The sequence below is a fragment of the Pristiophorus japonicus genome, chromosome 14 (assembly GCF_044704955.1).
Source record: "Pristiophorus japonicus isolate sPriJap1 chromosome 14, sPriJap1.hap1, whole genome shotgun sequence".
Taxonomy (NCBI): domain Eukaryota; kingdom Metazoa; phylum Chordata; class Chondrichthyes; family Pristiophoridae; genus Pristiophorus; species Pristiophorus japonicus.
The window spans coordinates 128,932,467-128,953,778 of record NC_091990.1 but is presented as its reverse complement, the minus strand read 5'-3'; the positions used below and the strand labels follow the sequence as shown (position 1 = coordinate 128,953,778).

The following is a 21,312-nucleotide window of genomic DNA, read 5'->3' as shown; positions in this document are numbered from 1 at the left end:
TGGGTCATTAAATATATTTACAGTGGATAGACAGATTTTTGAATGACATGGGTGTTAAGGGTTATGGGGAGCATACAGGAAAGTGGAGTGGAGGCCAAGACCAGATCAGCCATGATCTTACTGAATGGCACAGTAGGTTCAAGGGGCCAAATGGCCTACCCCTGCTCCTATTTATGTTCGTATGTTATGTACTCAATACACTGTACTGCAGATGCAGGTTTTACATTCTTGGCTGTGATGTAAAAGATCCATCTAATAGTAACTCCTGAAATCAAAATTACGACATCAGGTACTCTGAATCATGGTTTAACATGTTAAGACAAAATGAATGGATTTCTCCCCCTCCCCCCCCCCAGTAAGAGTATCACCGTTACCAACATGATCAATAAATACATCACAAGAGTCCACTTATGGTTTGGAACTTAGTTTTCCACTGAATTTTCCGGAACCAAGATCTCTGTTGGAAGTCATTTTATGTAATTAAGCATATAAAGTTAATCATCTCCACACCAAAATTTACATTTACAAATGTACACCAGTTTATTGGACAAGACAGTTAAGTGACGGACCACCACAATTTACAATTTAAAAGTACAGAAAATAGAAACACTTCAAGAAACACAAAAAGGTGCAATGTTTTCCTACAATGCACTAGCTTAATAAAAGAACTGCTCTAAACACAAGCAGTAAACAGTGAACAACTGTTATTTTCTCTAATTCACATAATTAAAAGTATTTTCAAAAAAGCCTATTTCTAATACAGCAATGATTGTTTATAATGCTAACTGAACTTTACAGCAAGTGTACAACACTGACTAATATAGCAGCAATTTTTCCAAGACAAGTTCATCCATGGTTTCATGCCATGGACCCCCAATGCCTACAAAGTGCTCCCAGTACAATGTATAACATGGTTCAAGTACATCCTTCAGATGTACACAATGCAACTTTTAAACCTGAAACCAGGCAGATTTATAGAATTCATGGTGCATGTGCCACTCAATAAAAATGGCCCAATATCTTCTTTAATCAATCTTTAACCTCTTTATTCAAAAGGCATACTAAAATTGAAAAATAGTGAAGACTATATTATATAGGCAGCAGGAATGCTATAGCCTAATCAAATTTTGCACACAAGAATATTCTCAGTGGGTCCTACAGTTGTGATAACTAAACTGGCAACAACTTCAAAAAAATCCCCAGTTTAAAAAAAGCAAATCAGCTCAGTCACCAAGAATTCAATATATCGTAAGGCTGACCGAACGGTTGATTTTTTTCCCAATGATCCTTGTACTTCTGTTACTTTGCACTGTAGATCTAGTTGTCATTCGGTCTGTGAACAACACTCTCTCTTCTGCTGCTGCTTTTGCCATTTGGGCCTTCTTCAGTTCTCTGAAATAATAAAAATAACATTATTTAATGCAATATCTCAATTCTAGAAGTATTATTCACAATTTCTAAAACTTCCTTTTAGGCAACAAATTGATGGAAGGACAATGTGTTCTGACGGTTGAATTAGTAAGGGAGCACAAGAGAATTTTATAATCTGACAATGATGTAGACAATTATTCCATCCTTCATTACTATGCAAATTAACTTCAATTTGTTACTATCATCTCTCAGTTGCATTCCTATATTTCATTTTCTAATATAAAGTATCAGATTAGTTTGACCAATGAATAGCCTAGGATGGTGTGAAGACAACCTGGAGGGGTAAGAGTAGGTGAGAGAAAGGAAGGTTGGGGGGGGGGGAGGGGGAAAGAGAGAGAGAGAGAGAGAGAGAGAGAGAGAGAGAGAGAGAGAGAGAGAGAGAGAAAAGGAAAAACAAAATCAAAGTGGAAGACAAAAGTTAGTAATTTGCTACTAGTTCATATTTACTTCAGCAAAACATGGATTCAATAGTGGGGGGAGGGGGTGTGGTGCTGTAAAGGTATGAGAATGATTGAGGAAAAGGAAGCCAGGCAATAGCAGAATATCAGAACAGCAGACGAAACATGCAAATAAAAACAAACAACCAAGGTTTGACAATGTCTGCAGTCCAATCTGGAAATGCATTTGTCTGCATTCCAATCTGGACATGCATTTTCAACAGGGATAGCAAATCAGGGGCAGAAACCCTGGGGCATTTGGATTGACTATAGAACTTGTACCCACCACACCAGTTGAGATAAGCCAATTCAGCACACATATAGGTTAAACTTCATATTTCTGATCTGCATGGCTCACTCACTGCCTAAACTTTCTGAATCATTGGAGAGCTGAAACTACATTTAAATTCTCATTTCGGTGATCAACATATTGATCAGTATTTCCAAAAGATTGAAATAAGGTAAACAGAAAAACAGAACACATTCCACCTTTATGATACAAAAGTATAGCTCGAATATTAATCATAAAATCTACAAATATAGATTAGTTTGATAGATCAACAGTAGGTATTGTTTAAGTTGTCACAATGTGGGGGATCATTTGGAGGATAGATAAAGTTCTCTGCAGCCAAGAGCACGAGTCCCGAAGGCTGTGTTGCCTGCTCGGTGCCAGGGTTAAGGACATCTCCTCTGGGCTGGAGAGGAACTTGGGAGTGGGAGGGAGAAGATCTAGTTGTTGTGGTCCACATGGGTACCAACGATATAGGTAGGACAAACAAAGAGGTTCTGCTGAGGGATTATGAGCAGCTAGGGGCCAAATTAAAAAGCAGAACCACAAAAGGTAATAATTTCTGGTTTACTACCCGAGCCACGAGCAAATTTGCGTAGGGTAAATAAGATCAGAGTTAAACACGTGGCTCTAGGACTGGTTTGGGAGAAATGGGTTGTGGTTCGTGGTACACTGGCACCAATACTGGGGTAAGAGGGAGCTGTTCCTTTGGGACGGGCTCCACTTAGACCATGCTGGGACCAGGGTCCTGGTGAATCGAATAACTAGGACTGTAGAGAGGGCTTTAAACTAATTAGTGGGGGGGGTGGAAGGTTCAGGTGAGCAGAAATTTTTAAAAAGTCAAAGAATAAGGAGAAGGCAATAGAGCAGGGTTGCACAGAGGGAAATGAAAACCAGAGCGTGCCAGGAAGGGACAGAATGTATAAACATAAAAGTTTTGGAAAGTGGGGCCAAAGCAGGGGAAAAAAATGGTAAAAGAATGTTTTTAAGTTCATTATCTGAATGCACGCAGCATTCGTAACAAAATAGATGAGTTGACGGCACAAATAGATACAAATGGGTATGATCTGATCGCCATTACAGAGACGTGGTTGCAAGGTGATCGAGGCTGGGAACTAAATATTATGGGGTATTTGACAATTTGGAAGGACTGACAGAAAAGGAAGTGTGGTAACTCTGCTAATAAAGGATGAGATCAGTGTGTTAGTGAGAAACGATATCAGCTCAGAAGATCAAAATGTTCAATCAGTTTGGGTAGAGATAAGGAAGGAGAAAAAGTCACTGGTGGGCATACTCTATCGAGCCCCCAACAGTAGCTACACTGTTGGACGGAGTATAAATCAAGAAATATTGGAGGCTTGTAAAAAAAATAGAAATGGCAATAATTATGGCCGATTTTAACCTTCATATTGATTGGACAAAGCAAATTGGCCAGGGTAGCCTTGAGGAAGAGTTCATAGTTTCCTTGAACAGTACGTTGCGGACCCAACTAGGGAGCAAGCTATCTTAGATCTGGTGCTGTGTAATGACACAGGATTAATAAACGATCACCTAGTCAAGGATCCTCTCGGAATGAGTGACTATAGCATGGTTGAATTTCAAATTCAGTTGGAGGGTTAGAAAGTTGGATCTCAAACCAGTGTCCTAAGCTTAAATTAAAGGTGACTACAAAGATATGAAAGCAGAGTTGGCTAAAGTGGACTGGGAAAAGAGTGGGATGGTTGATGAGCAGTGGCAAACAGGAGATATTTTATAACTCTCAACTAAAATATATTCCAATGAGGGGGAAAGACTGTAAGAGAAGGGATAACCAGCCGTGGCTAACTAAGGAAATAAACAATGGCATCAAATTGAAAACAAGGGTATACCAAGTGGCCAAGACTCGTGGGATGACTGAGGATTGGGAAACTTTTAAAAGCCAGTAAAGAACTAAAAAAAAAAAAGAGGGGGGAAGACAGATTATGAAAGTAAACTAGCACGAAATATAAAAAGAGATAGTAAGAGTTTCTACAGCTACATAAAAAGGAAAAGAGTGGCTAAAGTAAATGTTGGTCCTCTAGATGATGAGACTGGGGAATTAATAATGGGGAACAGGGAAATGGCAGAGACTTTGAACAAATATTTTGTATTTCACAGTAGAAGACACGAAAAACATCCCAATAGTGGACAATCAAGGGGCTATAGGGAGGGAGGAACTAAAAACCTCTAAAGTAGTAGTACTTGGTACAATAATGGGACTAAAGGCAGACAAATCCCCTGGACCTAATGGTTTACATCCTAGGGTCTTAAAAGAAGTGGCTGCAGAGATAGTGGATGCATTGGTCCCTGGATTCTGGGGAGGTCCCAGCGGATTAGAAAATCGCAAATGTAATGCCCCTATTTTTAAAAAAAAGGAGACAGACAGAAAGCAGGAAACTATAGACCAGTTAGCCCAGCATCTGTTGTTGGTAAAATGCTGGAGTCCATTATTAAGGAAGCAGTAGCAGGACTTTTAGAAAAGCATAATTCAGTCAAGCAGAGTCAGCATGGTTTTATGAAAGGGAAATCATGTTTGACAAATTTGCTAAAGTTCATTGAGGATTTAACGAGCAGGATGGATAAGGGGGGACCAGTGGATGCAGTGTATTGGATTTCCAGAAGGCATTCGATAAGGTGCCACATAAAAGGTTACTGCACAAAGGTTCACGAGATTGGGGGCAATATATTAGCATGGATAGAGGATTGGCTAACTAACAGAAAATATTCGGGATAAATGGGTCTTTTTCCGGTTGGCAAACAGTAACTAGTAGGGTGCTTCGGGGATTGGTGGTGGAGCCTCAACTATTGACAATCTATATTAATGACTTGCCTGAAGGGACCGTGTGTAATGTTGCAAAGTTTGCTGATGATACAAAGATGGGTAGTAAATCAAATTGTGAGGACACAAAAAATCTGCAAAGGGAAAGAGACAGGCTAAGTGAGTGGCAGATTTGGCAGCTGGGGTATAATGTGGGAAAATGTGAGGTTATCCACTTTGGCAGAAAAAAAAAATAGAAAAGCAAATTACTATTTAAAATGGAGAAAAATTGCAACGTGCTGCAGTACAAAAAGGGACCTAGGGGTACTTGTGCATGAAACACAAAAAGTTGGAATGCAGGTACAGCACGTAATCAGGAAGGCAAATGGAATGTTGGCCTTTATTGCAAGAGGGATGGAGTATAAAAGCAGGGAAGTCCTGCTACAACTATACAGGGTATTTGTGAAGCCACATCTGGAGTACTGCATTCAGTTTTGGTCTCCGTATTTAAGGATCATCATCATCATATGCAGTCCCTCAGAATCGAGGTCTTGCTTCCACTCTTAACATGAGTTCTTAGGTGGCTGAACAGTCCAATGAGAATCACAGACAGGTGGGGCAGATAGTCGTTGAGGGAAGTGGTGGGTGGGACTGGTTTGCCGCACGCTCTTTCCGCTGCCTGCGCTTGTTTTCTGCATGCTCTCGGCGAAGAGACTCGAGGCACTCAGTGCCCTCCCGGATGCACTTCCTCCACTTAGGGCGGTCTCTGGCCAGGGCCTCCCAGGTGTCAGTGGGGATGTTGCACTTTATCAGGGAGGGTTTGAGAGTGTCCTTGCAACATTTCCTCTGCCCACCTTTGAACTCCTTCGTGGCAAACAAGCCAGGGTACAGCACTTGCTTTGGGAGTCTTATGTCAGGCATGCGAACAATGTGACCTGCCCAGCGGAGCGGATTAAGTGTGGTCAGCGCTTCAATGCTGGGGATGTTGCCGCATCTGTCCTCCCAGGGGATTTGTAGACTTGCATATACTTGCATTGGAGGCTGTTCAGAGAAGATTCACAAGGTTGATTCCGGAGATGAGGGGGTTGACTTATGAAGATAGGTTGAGCCTATACTCATTGGAGTTCAGAAGGATGAGAGGTGATCTTATCGAAATATACAAGAAATGAGGGGTCTCGACAAGGTGGATGCAGGAGGGTTTGAGGGTGTCCTTGTAACGTTTCCAGGATGTATCCACTCATAGGCAAAACTAGAACAGGAGGCATAGTCTCAGAATAAGGGGCCGCCCAATTAAAACTATGAGGAGGAATTTCTTCTCTGAGGGTTGTAAATCTGTGGAATTCTCTGCCCCAGAGAGCTGTGGAGGCTGGTTCATTGAATATATTTAAGATGGAGATAGACAGATTTTTGAGCGATAAGGGGATAAAGGGAAGGGAAGTGGAGCCGAGTCCATGATCAGATCAGCCATGATCTTATTAAATGGTGGAGCAGGCTCGAGGGGCCAAATGGCCTACTGACTGCACCTATTTCTTATGTTCTTAATGCCTATGCAGTTAACTTATTAGTTTCTGCATGTATAATGCAAGTTTGAGTATAGGAGCAGGGAGGTCTTACTGCAGCTGTACAGGGCTTTGGTGAGGCCTCACCTGGAATATTGTGTTCAGTTTTGCTCTCCTAATGAGGAAGGACGTTCTTGTTATTGAGGGAGTGCAGCGAAGGTTCACCAGACTGATTCCCAGGATTGCGAGACTGACATATACGAGGAGAGACTGGATCAACTGGGCCTTTATACACTGGAGTTTAGAAGGATGAGAGGGGATCTCATAGAAACATATAAGATTCTGACAGGACTGGACAGGTTAGATGCAGGAAGAATGTTCCCGATGTTGGGGAAGTCCAGAACCAGGGGACACAGTCTTAGGATAAGGGGTAGGCCATTTAGGACTGAGATGAGGAGAAACTTCTTCACTGAGTTGTTAACTTGTGGAATTCCGTACCACAGCAAGTTGTTGATGCTAGTTCATTGGATATATTCAAGAGGGAGTTAGATTTGGCCCTTACGGCTAAAGGGATCAAGGGGTATGAAGAGAAAGCAAGAAAGGGGTACTGAGGGAATGATCAGCCATGATCTTATTGAATGGTGGTGCAGGCTCGAAGGGCCGAATGGCCTACTTCTGCACCTAGTTTCTAGGTCATGTACAAGTGAGCTTAAGTACAGTTGGCTACCTACTGTAGAAAAAAAGCTTACTTTTGCAGAAGTGCATTTTTGAACTTCTCTGCGTTTAGTTCTAGCCGAAGTTGATCTGCACTCTTCTTTGCAGTCGGAAGCAGCACCGAATGTCTGATTAAAGCACCTGCAGAGGGTCGTTTCTCCGGATCTGGATGGAGCATTAACTTAAAAAAAAGAAAATTAATATTTGAAGTATGCACCCATTTTTCACAAGAATGCAACAACTTAAATGAACCTCACATACTTGAAAATCTCCCTTCCCTACAGAAAGCAATTGAGGCACAAATTAAACTCAAACAATTTTGCTAGTCAAATATCTTACTTTCAATAAATCCAAAAATTCCTGCGAGTGTGTTTGTGGAATTGTAGGAAGTTTTCCTCGGCGAATCTCGTGCCATTTTTCTCCATTGGTTGGCAATGGTTCTGCACCAGCAGCAGATATGACAGTGAGTGCAAGAGCAAAAATATCTGCTTTTAGCAAATGTCTATAATCCTGAAATACAAATACAAATTATTTAATAAAAGTACCATCGGAGAGAACAAGACTCAATTGGGGATGGGAGAAGGGTAAAAAGGAAAGATCTGTGCAGTTAGGAAAAACACACAGTAAAGTGAGATTCAAAGAAAACTAAGTCAATCATGCAACTGGCTAAAACCCACATCCACGGTTCACTAATTTTCTGGGTCGAAGATAAAACAGCATGCGAAACATACCAAATTGATTTAAGACGGTGGGGTGGTGGGGAAACCAACCTCTCTACACGGAGCATTGCTATGGCAACCAGGGCAAGTATGAGTAGCCAATTTTGTATGAAGTATCTTCACATTGCCCTCCCTTCAAAAAAGGAAACAATTCTGCATTGCTGTTTTTCTTGGAGACCAAAATTTTCAGCAGCAAAGTAGAACTGTTAAGTTAACTTGTGCAACATATTTACAAGATGGGTTCATACTAAAACACTAGCTTAGTTACAAATATTGATATCTACATGATACGGGATAACAAATAATGAGCAGCAATAGGGTTTATCAAGCAAATTAAAATAAAAAGCTATTGTGTTATCCTTTAACTAACTTGGTCTATATTTCCCACAGTTCACCTGCACAACTAAAGTGACAAACCAATGAAACAGTTTTGGCTGTTTATTCAACATTTAATGCAAGTTCATGTGAGGGGTGGAAGGGGTAGCTTTCTCATAAATAGGCTTGACCAAATAGAGTGCAAGTTACCAGTAGTTCAGAGATTTCAAACACCAACCACATGGTACATGTACTGAATTATTATTTTTCTTCATTGAACTCTCTCTTTTCATAGATCAAAGTATACACTACAATCAATTTGCAGCAAAAGTGTTGGTACAAATGGTGGAAAATCACATTTTTAGCAAAATTACAGGATTTTTAAAAAAGTATCCTTTTTGATTGGGGAGACCCAAGTTATAATTTCAGTCCCTTTGCTTAGGTTCAGTCAAATATACACATTCTACACATCTACTTCAACAAATAAACATTACCTCTTGCAGTACTTCGTTGGCCAAGAACCGACTGTCTCCCTCCTCTACATGAGGATTGGATACACGAGTAACATGTCCAAGGTCACCTGATTATGAAAGTAAATTTGAAGAAGTTATACACAAAATTTAAGTTTATAGAATCAGAATCTTGTAGCACAGAAAGCATATTCTGGCTCTATGAAAGAGCTATCCAATTAGTCTCACTTTCCCGCTGTTTCTCCAGAGTCCTGTAAATTTTTCCTTTTCCTTTTCAAGTATATATACACACAATTCCCTTTTGAAAGTTACTATTGAATCTGGTGCCACCACCCTTTCATGCAGTGCATTCCACATGATAACCTGCCGCGTAAAAAAAATTACTCATCTCCTCTCTGCTTCTTGTGTCAATCATCGTAAATCTGTGTCCCATGGTTACTGCCCAACCGCCAGTAGAAATAGTTTCTCCTTATTTACTCAAAACGCCTCAATTTTCCAAAACAACAGATCCCTACCTATTTTGTATACAATATTTGTTGACAATATGCAGTCATCATCGTCCATCTCATCTGCCACTGAATTAGTGACTAATTTTTTTGATATAAATATGTTACCTGAAAATAAAAAGAAAAGCAGCATTAAAAAAGGACTAAAATGCAGACCATTAAGAACAGACTTCCAATCACAACATTATGGGCCCAAGTTTCCACATGATTTGCGCCTGATTTTTTAGGAGCAACTGGTGGAGAACGGATTATCTTAGAAATCGCAATTCTCCACATTTTTTTTTCTGCAGTTCTAGTCAATTAGAACAGTTTCACTTTGGAACAGAATTTTTTCTTCAAAAGGGGGCATGTTCGGCCACTGACGCCTGATTTCAAAGTTTCCACAATGAATGTCATGGTACATCAGTCATTGAAGGTTGGCATGCAGGTGCAGCAGGCGGTTAAGAAAGCAAATGGCATGTTGGCCTTCATAGCAAGGGGATTTGAGTACAGGGGCAGGGAGGTGTTGCTACAGTTGTACAGGGCATTGGTGAGGCCACACCTGGAGTATTGTGTACAGTTTTGGTCTCCTAACCTGAGGAAGGACATTCTTGCTATTGAGGGAGTGCAGCGAAGGTTCACCAGATTGATTCCCGGGATGGCGGGACTGACCTATCAAGAAAGACTGGATGAACTGGGCTTGTATTCACTGGAGTTCAGAAGAATGAGAGGGGACCTCATAGAAACATTTAAAATTCTGACGGGGTTAGACAGGTTAGATGCAGGAAGAATGTTCCCAATGTTGGGGAAGTCCAGAACCAGAGGTCACAGTCTAAGGATAAGGGGTAAGCCATTTAGGACTGAGATGCGGAGGAACTTCTTCACCCAGAGAGTGGTGAACCTGTGGAATTCTCTACCACAGAAAGTTGTTGAGGCCAATTCACTAAATATATTCAAAAAGGAGTTAGATGAGGTCCTTACTACTAGGGGGATCAAGGGGTATGGCGAGAAAGCAGGAATGGGGTACTGAAGTTGAATGTTCAGCCATGAACTCATTGAATGGCGGTGCAGGCTAGAAGGGCCGAATGGCCTACTCCTGCACCTATTTTCTATGTTTCTAAAACGTACTCCAAACTAACTTAGAATGGAGCAAGTGAAGATTTTTGTAGAACTGTAAAAACCTTGTCTACACATTAAAAAAATCAGGCGCAGGTTACAAATTAGGTGTCCAGAATGAGGTGGGGGGGGGGGGGGGGGGGGGGGAGGAGGGAAGTCATTAAATTCTACAATAAATCCTTATTCATACTTATACATATTATACAAATAAATCCAAACTGAATAAAAATTTATAAGCAAAGAAAAGATTAAATAAACTATCTTCCTACCTGTGTGAAAGTGCTTCAGCCAGGGAGAATGCTGCAGGAAGCCTCACTAGTTGAGGCAGCCGTTCGTTCCCGACGGCAGGGGGGGGGGGGGGGGGGAGGAAGGAAGTGCGGCCGGCCCGACCGCAGCGGGGGGGGGGGGGGGGGAGCCGTTCCAGACGGCGGGCGGGGGGGAGGGAGTGCGGGCCCGACCGACCGAACGCAGGTGGTGGTGGGGGGGCGCAGCCGTTCCCGACGGCGGGGGAAGGAGACAGTGAGAAGGCTGCAGGAAGCCTCACAAGTTGAGCAGCCATTCCCTACGGCCGGGGGGGGGGGGGGGTGGGGGCCGTCGGGAAACAGCTGCCTCAACTTTGAGGCTTCCTGCAGCCTTCTCACTGCTGCAAGAAGCCTCAGTGCTGATCATGGAAGGGCAATGTGCTTTTATTAAAAATGTTAAAAAATTAAACAGCTACAAAGAACTACAAAAATGGCCGAGTGCCAATGTTTCCTTCACACTGCGCGTGTGCGAACGCTCCAACGCGCACACGCAGGGTTGCCGGCAGGAAAAAAAACTAATTTAAATGGTACCCGCCCCCTCCCACTTACAAAATCGGTGGGAGTGGTAGGCTCCGCCCCCTGGGCGCCACGCCAAGCTGCCATGGAGCTGCAGGGCGCTCCAGAATCGTGCGTTTTTTTTCCGGCGCCGTTTTCGGCGCGAAAAACAGGCGCCCAGCTCAGAGGGGCGCCCGTTTTGTAGCGTATGGAAACTTGGGGCCAATATTTCAGAAGTTGAACAAAATTTTACGTGGTATTTAGAACTGTATTCCCAATTCGGTTTCCCAAAATTCTATGTCTTTAGAAACCCCTTTGTAAAAAAAGCGTAGAGCAGAAGCCCCCAAATTCGATCCCTGGTCTATGGTTAGTTATCAGAGCTCAGCTGGGGTGCTACAACTGGCATTGGCACCCTAGGGTGGGTTGGGGATAATTAGGATAATCACCCTTTTCCATCAAGTGACCTCTGCAAATACACATGAACATCATTTGATAACACAATAGCAAAATACTGTGGATGCTGGAATCCGAACCAAAAACAGAAAATGCTGGAAACACTCAGTAGGCCAGGCAGCATCTGTGGTGAAACAGTTAACATTTCAGGTCCGAGACCCTTCGTCAGAACTGCAAAAGTTAGAGATGTAACAGATTTTAGCAGGTGCAGAGGTAGGAAAAGGGGGCTAGGAGAGGAAAAAACAAAAAAGGGACAGTCTGAGAGTGGAAGGCAGGAGTATTAAATGTTGCAAATGGGGATGGCAGAATCATAAACAGCTGCCGCCTGAAAAAATAGGCGCAGACGTTATGGTCTGAAATTGTTGGAACTCGATATTGAGTCCAGAAGGCTATAAAGTTGTCAGGCTCAGTTGGGATACCCTTTCACGATTAAAATAGCCAGCCAGCCAACATTCATTGCTTGGCCTCACATGAAGAATGACCATTTGAGTCATGCATCCAGTGCCTAGGAACTATACTCAAGCAGGGGTTGAGACTTTGTGATGGGAAGAACCATTGGCACCAAAACATATAAAAAAAAACATTTTTAAAAGTCTGGAATCAACCTCCAGAGCAATTTAGGGCTCAAAAGTATGCTGCATAAATCTATTGCTTAGAGCAAAATGTAGTGTCAGAATCAAATAATGTAATTACCAATTAACACAGCCCCACAATTTCATCCCCCCTTCTTCAGAGGGCAGAAGGTGTGTTGTTTCAAAGATATGTGGCATTTCTTCATCTGTGGGCTGAGACAGTGTTGATATACTATTCAATTATAGGGGTATCATAACCCAACCGTATTCTGTCCCCACAAGAGGTCCATACACGTAGCTTACAGCAGGGGTACAACAATGAGTAGGAACCCCCCCACTCCCGAGGCCAACTGTAATTTCCCCTCTGCTCCCATTGCCCAAGCTAACTCTATATAGATTAGCACCAACCGGACACCATCTGATCTGCAGTACAACACCACACAGTGCAATGCACAACCACATAGTTGGTCTTGGCATCGACAGGTAGAGCAAATAATCATCTTGATTTACTGCATCATAAAATCTGAAATCTACTTAAATGCTATTCTCTTGTAAAATATTGAAATCGGATATCAGTCGAGAGCAACAGTCTTCACCACAGTGCTTGCTGATCATTCAAAACATGGTACAGCTGATCAATCGCTTAGCCTCAATTGTTCACCAACTTCGGTGAAACCAATGTTGTAATAGAATTATTTTTCCAGAGTAAAATATTTCAGGTCAATTTATCACATAGACTTAAAAAGGTAAACAGTTATGCCAAAACAGAGGGTAGTGAAAATATTCCAAGATAGTTGGAATCAGCACAGCTATCAGGATACTGGGTAGCTGTGCTTTTTAGCTAATTACACTGCAACAATACCCTTATCACACTTAAAGACTTGCATTTATATAGCGCCTTTCATGACCATCGGACGTCTTAAAGTGCTTTAGCCAATGAAGTACTTGTTTGCAGTGCAGTCATTGTTGTAATGTAGGAAATGCGGCAGCCAACTTTCGCACAGCAAGCTCCCACAAACAGCAATGTGATAATGACCAGATTATGGTTTTTTTTGTTGATTAAGGGATACATATTAGCCAGGACACCCAGGATAACTCTCTACGAAATAGTGCGATGGGATCTTTTACATCCGTCTGAGTGCAGACAGGGTCTCGGTCTAACGTCTCATCTGAAAACGGCAATTCCGACAGTGCAGCACTCTCTCACTTGAGAGAACATGAGCCTTTACTCTATCAATCTGTGCCTAAGCTCTCTGGACTTAAGTGGAACATATCACTATGACGAGAGCGTGGAGCCCACAACAGGCAAAGAGAAATTCTACAGGTGTAGATTTCTAAGTGGCTTGGTTTCAAGCGCAATGATAGGTTTCCACACTAACAACTTGCATTTATAATCGCACCTTTAATGTAGTAAAAGGTCCCAAATTGCTTCACAGCCACATACGGAGATATTAGGACAGGTGACCCAAAAGCTTGGTCAAAGAAGCATGAGTCAAAGAGGCAAGTTTTAAGAAGCATGTTAATGGACAGGTGTAGAGGTTTAGGGATGGAATTCAAGAACTTAAGGCCCAAGCAGCTGAAAGCACAGCAGCCAAAGGTGGAGTGATGAAAATCGAGGATGTGCAAGAGGACAGAATTGAAAGAGTGCAGAGATTTTGGATGGTTTTAGTGCTGGAGGAGGTTACAGAGATAGGGAGGCAAAGGCCATGGAGAGATCTGATAACAAGGATGAGAATTTTATACTAGAGTTGTTGTCGGACCAGGAGCCAATGTAGGTCAGCAAGCACATGTGATGTGTGAATGGGACTTGGACCGAGTTAGAATACAGGCAAGAGTTTTGGATGAGCTCAAGTTTATGGATACCTAGCTCACAAAAAAAGGGCACCTGAAAAATTCTGTAAAATTGTACTTTGCCATTTTCCCCTTTAATTTATGAAATGTGGATAAATTGTAATAAAGCATGCATTTATTAAAAATATTAAAGGATCTAGATACTTACTTGGCTTTATATCCATATGTACGAGAGACATAGTGTGAATATATTTTAGACCCCGAGCAACCTGCAATAGCAGATCCCTTAGCTCTGGCTCATTAAAATACCGCCTGTTCCTGTAATTTTCTGCTACTGCGTCCGATAGGCTTCCACCTTTCAAAACAGAAACAGTACATAAAACATTACTGTTTGGGATGTCCCAATTTAATAGACTAATTATAGGTTAAGTTTATGAAAGTTTGCTTTCACTTAAACAGGCACATTTTCTTCAGAACACCACAGTACTAACAGTATAACTTAATCTAAATTAATTTTATAACAGCTATTCTATGGCATTGCAATTTAAAAACTTACCATTACAGTACTCATTTTGTATGAGCATATGGTCATCTTCCGCCCAGGCTGAATAATATCGAACTACATGCGTGTGCTGTCCTAGCACTGCATGTGCATAGACTTCCCTTAGAGCATTCTGTCTATAGAAAAAAAATTAATGAAACCAGAACAGAATTCCTGGAAATACAGAGTACTGCAGTAGCATCAGTAAGGAAAACAAAAATAGATAGATTATGATGCTTCAGGTGTTTACACTTTATCAACCTGAAGACCAAGATAAACCATTTTAGTAAGGTTGGGAAAAGGAGACACATTTATGGGGCTTTAGTTTTGTTAATTGCAGCAAGAATTCATCAAAAATCACCAAAGAAAACCAATACCAGAAGACTTTAAATTAAATAATCTACCAAGATTAGATGTACCATCTACGAGATGCACTGCAGCAACTCGCCAAAGCTTCTTTGGCAGCACCTCCCAAACCCACGACCTTTACCACCTAGAAGGACGTGGGCAGCAGGCGCATGAGAACACCACCACCTCCATGTCCCCGTCCAAGTCACACACCATCGTGACTTGGAAGTATATTGCAGTTCCTTCATCGTCACTGATCAAAATCCTAGAACTCCTTCCCCAAAGCACTATAGGAGTACCTTCACCACACGGACTGCAGCGGTTCAAGAAGGTAGCTCACCACCATCTTCTCAAGGGCAATTAGGGATGGGCAATAAATGCTGGCCTTACCAGCGACACCCACATCCCAGGAACAAATTTTTTAAAACTCTTCATCAAAATACTGATGAAAACAGTTCAGTAGCACCTCAAAGGGGGAAATACCTAGAGGCTAGATTATTTTTCATGTTTGAGAAGCTAGGTGTCAGAACAAATCTGGGTAAATTTAATTTTTCAGAGATATGGGCACAGAGCCGCCACAAATTTCAAACTACGTAAACATTTAGAAGCTACTTACTCATCAACTGAACCCGCTAATGGTTTCTTTGAGCGTTTTATTGCATAAATACAACCATCGAGTCTCTTCACACATTTAAAAACTGAACCAAACTCTCCAGATCCAATCTTCTCCAATTCATGGAATTCTGTTGTGTATCGTGACTTCATATTACTTTCAGTGATTGGAATTCTCTATTTTAGTACGGAATAAAACAAAAGATCAAGTAATTTAAAAAATAATGTATTATTCTAGGCAGCAAATACGAGCAACAGTTAGGCTAAACTCTCAACTGAATTTGTTGTTTACTGTGTAAATGAAGTCAGGTAAAAATTGCCAAAGTGCCTTTCTTTCTTTGTAGAGTTGATTCATTTCAAATCTTGACCTAAGTTTAGAGGCAGCACGTTAAAAAAATTCTAATTTATACACGGCATTCTTTTCTGATACCAACTTAGAAACTTAAATTGGTTCATAATTGTGATTAAGACGCATTTCCAAGGAACAATTTCAGCATTAAGATTTAGAGTTTTAATTTGTCAAATATAAATTCTTATTATTTATTCAACTCAAATGCAAGAAGTATGTATATTTTGAGCGTCACTTGAAATTCTATAATCGAAGTTTATCACAATATAAAGTGTTAGGCATAGCATTGGAACTTGGCTCAAACAGGCATGACAAAATGACACTGAAATCTTCCAACACTAAATCTAATTTTTCCTCCTAAAACTGAAACGCCATCCTTAAAGGCACGTAGACCCACTTCACTTATTTACACTTCTTAAAAGGAACAGTCATAAACAAACCTTTTTCATTACAAATTGCATCACACATGGCAAGTAAAATATAGCTCTTCACTTCGCCCAAAAAAGGTCAGACATGCTTTTATGAAATTAGTGTCCTTTTAAAAATCAACCCAAGACTGTCTATTGGTTGTGTTGCTCTGTTCACAGTATATACTTTCCATGAAGATCTTGTGTGCAGTTCTTGCAAACATTTGCACTGAAGGTATCAATACAATTTGTCTTACTCCGAGAATAAAAGGAGCTGATCAGATTTGCAATTTGTTTCCAGTCTCCTTTTTTGAAGTATTTTATGTCACTTGTTCAATTCAGATAACAGGTAAGTGATATCCATGTAAAAATTGGGTCTAATCATAAGATCTAGCCACAGGCTGGCGCATGGACTGCACTCTTCCCTGATCTAAACTAAATAATGCAACAGTGCTTCTTCTGTTCTATTTTTCTAACTGCCCAGCATCAACACACCACTACTACATTCTGGCTCAAGTAAAGTGATTGAACTAATACACCAATTTTCTTCTAGTGTTGCATCATTTACACAAAGATATATTTAACAAACATTTTGCTGTTACCTTTGCTGGCCGAATGCTTTCATCATCAAGCTCCCCATCACTTCCGTCCATCATCTCTCTGCAAGGAAACCTAAAACAATTAGATTACAACACCAAGAAGCATACAGAAATGTATATTATATAAACATGATTACCATAGGCAATGAATTATAGGCAAGGGGGCATTGCATAAATTTAGAAAAAGGAAATAATTTTGTTAAAAAAAGTTAAAATAAAATGGCTGAGAATGGAATTTTTCTTTTTACCAATGCTGTAGAGTTTGCATGGTGTGCATGAAATCAGTTGTCATGGTTGAAGCCATTTTCTTGGCCCTGTGCAAAAATGAAATTGGATTTCCCCTCCCTCTATCAATAATTTACAGGCATGCAACTCTGGCCAGGTTATACTCACATTCTATCCACATCAAGACAGCTTACTTCCACTTGGACATCATCACCCACCTCTATCCCTACCTTATCTCATCCATGCTTTTGTCACCTCTGGTCTCAATTTCTCCAATGTCCCCCTCCACCCAAAAACTCAGACTTAAAACTCCATAACCTGTCCTGCAGAACCATTCCCCCCCCCCACCCCCCCACCCCTGTTCTCACTGGCTCCCAGGCCCCAAAGTATTCATTTCAAATCCTCATTTTCAGATACTTCATCTTTGCAACCTCTGCCAGTCTTGTGTCCCCTCCCACACTCTTCAGTTCTCTTGACTCCCTGCCTTCATTTTACCACTAGTGCCACCATCCTTAACCAGTTTAGTCCCAGTGTCTGGGGCCCTCTTCCTAACCACCTTTAAAGCAAGCTGAAAGCCCATTTTTCCCTCCCAATCTTCAAGCTGTGGTCAACTCTCCCACCATGGTTTGGCATCCATTAGTTTTTATTCTAAAGTACTGTGTGATGTTTTTCTATGCTAAAGACCCTATATAAATGTTGTTGCTTCATTGGAATAAATGTTGTATTCCATGTACAAAAGGCAATGTTTTTTTGGTGTTATTTATCACTCAAATTTATAATACCATCTTTGTGGCCTAAAACATTCCCCATTCAAATTTTCTTCATTATTTTTGCACCGATAGTGATTAATCATGCAGGGGTATGGTGAACAAGGGAAAAGCATTTATCACCTCACCCAAGTAACCATTCTTCATGTAAGGCCAGTGAATGTGATTTGGGGGCGGGGGGGGGGGGGGGTGGCAGAAGGGGAGAAAACAGAGCAATGCTGTATTCACCAGCAAAACACACTTCCAAACAGAACTGATGCCACTCATTCAACGGCACACCACAAGCCATTACCTTCTAAGAGGAGAAAAAAAAAATCAGAAAATCTCCAAAAGGATTTGAATTAATACAACCAAAACTGGCAGATATTTTCACAAAGGCAATGAATAGAATGGTTAATGCTGTCAAAAGCAGTGACACAATAAGCTACAGTTTCATAGCACATTGTGATTTTACAAGTGCAGTCTTGTGCTGCAGGTGGATAGGAAATTGGACTGGGGGTTTCAAACAAATAGTAGTGGAAGCATGGCTGCAAGACACCAGTGTGTGTTCCAGGACCTGAGGAAATAGGGCTGGACAGTACAAAGAAAATAGACATGTTTATACTACTGAACGGACTCCTGACCTAGCCTCCCTGGTCCACCATCTTCATAATAAGGGACACAGATTTAGGCCTCTCGCCACATCACAGCTACTCAATCTCCCACTATCTGTCTGACCTCCCCATTTTCCCCAGATGCAGCACCAGTCCTCTGCTCCGTGCTCCAAGAGCCTGACACCAAACACTGATTGCAAGTTCGAAGAACACAATGCTGGCAATTAATCTAATTTGTTACTATGTAAAATAAACTTCCCAACTTGACTGTAGAGAAAACATGCATCAGTGAGACTGGGTAAAGTAACATATGCGTGTATGACACTGAAAATACTTTTATCACAGGTGGTAGGACAAATTGATAAAGCTGTTAAAAAAGCATACGGGATCTTAGGTTTTATAATTAGAAGCACAGGGTACAAAAGCAAGGAAGTGGTGGTAAACCTTTATAAATCACTGTTATACTGCAACAGTCCTCGCCGATAAGACTGGGCATTGAAAGAACACAAGAACATAAGAATTAGGAACAGGAGTAGGCCATCTAGCCCCTCGAGCCTGCTCCGCCATTCAATAAGATCATGGCTGATCTGGTCGTGGACTCAGCTCCACTTACCCGCCCTCTCCCCGTAACCCTTAATTCCCTTATTGGTTAAAAATCTATCTATCTTTGACTTGAAAACATTCAATGAGCTAGCCTCAACTGCTTCCTTGGGCAGAGAATTCCACAGATTCACAACCCTCTGGGAGAAGAAATTCTTTCTCAACTCGGTTTTAAATTGGCTCCTCCGTATTTTGAGGCTGTGCCCCCTAGTTCTAGTCTCCCCTACCAATGGAAACAACCTCTCTGCCTCTATCTTATCTATCCCTTTCATGATTTTAAATGTTTCTATAAGATCACCCCTCATCCTTCTGAACTCCAAGGAGTAAAGACCCAGTCTACTCAATCTATCATCATAAGGTAACCCCCTCGTTTCTGGAATCAGCCAAGTGAAACGTCTCTGTACCCCTTCCAAAGCTAGTATATCCTTCCTTAAGCAAGGTGACCAAAACTGCACGCAGTACTCCAGGTGCGGCCTTACCAATACCTTATACAGTTGCAGCAAGACCTCCCTGCTTTTGTACTCCATCCCTCTCGCAATGAAGGCCAACATTCCATTTGCCTTCCTGATCACCTGCTAACTAACCTTTTGGGATTGCAACCGAGGACCAGCAGCAGAGTGGCGCAGCGGAAGCGTGCTGGGCCCATAACCCAGAGGTCGATGGATCGAAACCATCCTCTGCTAAAGACAACTTTTTCTAAAAGAGTTTCATGTACAAGGACCCCCAGGTCCCTCTGCACCACAGCATGTTGTAATTTCTCCCCATTCAAATAATATTCCCTTTTACTGTTTCTCTCCCCCCCCCCCCCCCCCAAGGTGGATGACCTCACACTTTCCATCTGCCAAACCTTAGCCCATTCGCTTAACCTATCCAAATCTCCTTGCAGCCTCTCCGAGTCCTCTACACAACCCGCTTTCCCACTAATCTTAGTGTCATCTGCAAATTTTGTTGCACTACACTCTGTCCCCTCTTCTAGGTCATCTATGTATATTGTAAACAGTTGTGGTCCCAGCACTGATCCCTGTGGCACACCATTAACCACTGATTTCCAATCCGAAAAGGACCCGTTTATCCCACTCTCTGCTTTCTGTTCGCCAGCCAATTCTCTATCCATGCTAATACATTTCCTCTGACTCCGCGTACCTTTATCTTCTGCAGTAACCTTTTGTGTGGCACCTTATCGAATGCCTTTTGGAAATCTAAATACACATCCATCGGTACACCTCTATCCACCATGCTCGTTATATCCTCAAAGAATTCCAGTAAGTTAGTTAAACATGATTTCCCTTTCATGAATCCATGCTGCGTCTGCTTGATTGCACTATTCCTATCTAGATGTCACGCTATTTCTTCCTTAATGATAGTTTCAAGCATTTTCCCCACTACAGATGTTAAACTAACCGGCCTATAGTTACCTGCCTTTTTCCTGCCCCCTTTTTTAAACAGAGGCGTTACATTAGCTGCTTTCCAATCCGCTGGTACCTCCCCAGAGTCCAGAGAATTTTGGTAGATTATAACGAATGCATCTGCTATAACTTCCGCCATCTCTTTTAATACCTTGGGATGCATTTCATCAGGACCAGGGGACTTGTCTACCTTCAGTCCCATTAGCCTGTCCAGCACTACCCCTCTAGTGATAGTGATTGTCTCAAGGTCCTCCCTTCCCACACTCCTGTGGCCTGCAAATTTTGGCATGGTTTTTGTGTCTTCCACTGTGAAGACGGAAGCAAAATAATTGTTTAAGGTCTCAGCCATTTCCACATTTCCCATTATTAAATCCCCCTTTTCATCTTCTAAAGACCAACATTTACTTTAGTCACTCTTTTCCGTTTTATATATCTGTAAAAGCTTTTACTATCTGTTTTTATGTTTTGCGCAAGTTTACCTTCGTAATCTATCTTCCCTTTCTTTATTGCTTTTTTAGTCATTCTTTGCTGTTGCTTAAAATTTTTCCCAATCCTCTAGTTTCCCACTAATCTTGGCCACCTTATACACATTGGTCTTTGATTTGATACTTTCCTTAATTACTTGGTTATCCACGGCTGGTTATCCCTTCTCTTGCCGCCCTTCTTTTTCACTGGAATATATTTTTGTTGCGCACTATGAAAGAGCTCCTTAAAAGTCCTCCACTGTTCCTCAATTGTGTCACCGTTTAGTCCTTGTTTCCAGTCTACTTTAGCATGAAAGGCATGAAATGCGAGATCTTGGGGTACTTGCCCAATAGGTCCCCCATAAAAAATTAGGCTGGTACATTCAGGAGTAAGTGAATTTTTAACAACATGATAAATGATAATTACTGCCAAACAATCTTTCTTGCCCCAAAATTGTAATTTTACAAGTGTAGAGTGTCATTTCTTCAGCTGTTAGTTAGAGTTGGAGATTTTTTTTAAAAATTAAAACATTTGTT

At 41.5% G+C, this 21,312-nt stretch overlaps 1 protein-coding gene and 1 non-coding gene across 2 annotated transcripts in view; one reads left to right on the top strand and one right to left on the bottom strand.

Annotated features, from left to right (window-relative positions):
• Positions 1-515: 515 nt before the first annotated feature.
• Positions 516-21,312, bottom strand: part of wee1 (WEE1 G2 checkpoint kinase) — a 29,215-nt gene continuing 8,418 nt past the window's right edge. The window contains exons 3-11 of the mRNA XM_070899609.1: positions 16,724-16,781; positions 15,370-15,542; positions 14,421-14,542; positions 14,073-14,219; positions 9,166-9,264; positions 8,675-8,760; positions 7,486-7,656; positions 7,182-7,327; positions 516-1,392 (exon numbers count right to left, since the gene is read on the bottom strand). Of these exons, the coding sequence (XP_070755710.1) occupies positions 1,239-1,392; positions 7,182-7,327; positions 7,486-7,656; positions 8,675-8,760; positions 9,166-9,264; positions 14,073-14,219; positions 14,421-14,542; positions 15,370-15,542; positions 16,724-16,781 (1,156 nt within the window). The 3' untranslated portion in view covers positions 516-1,238. The remainder of the gene's footprint in view (positions 1,393-7,181; positions 7,328-7,485; positions 7,657-8,674; positions 8,761-9,165; positions 9,265-14,072; positions 14,220-14,420; positions 14,543-15,369; positions 15,543-16,723; positions 16,782-21,312) is intronic.
• On the top strand, positions 19,517-19,588 carry trnam-cau (transfer RNA methionine (anticodon CAU)). The gene has a single exon. It is a non-coding gene; the product is annotated as a tRNA-Met (tRNA).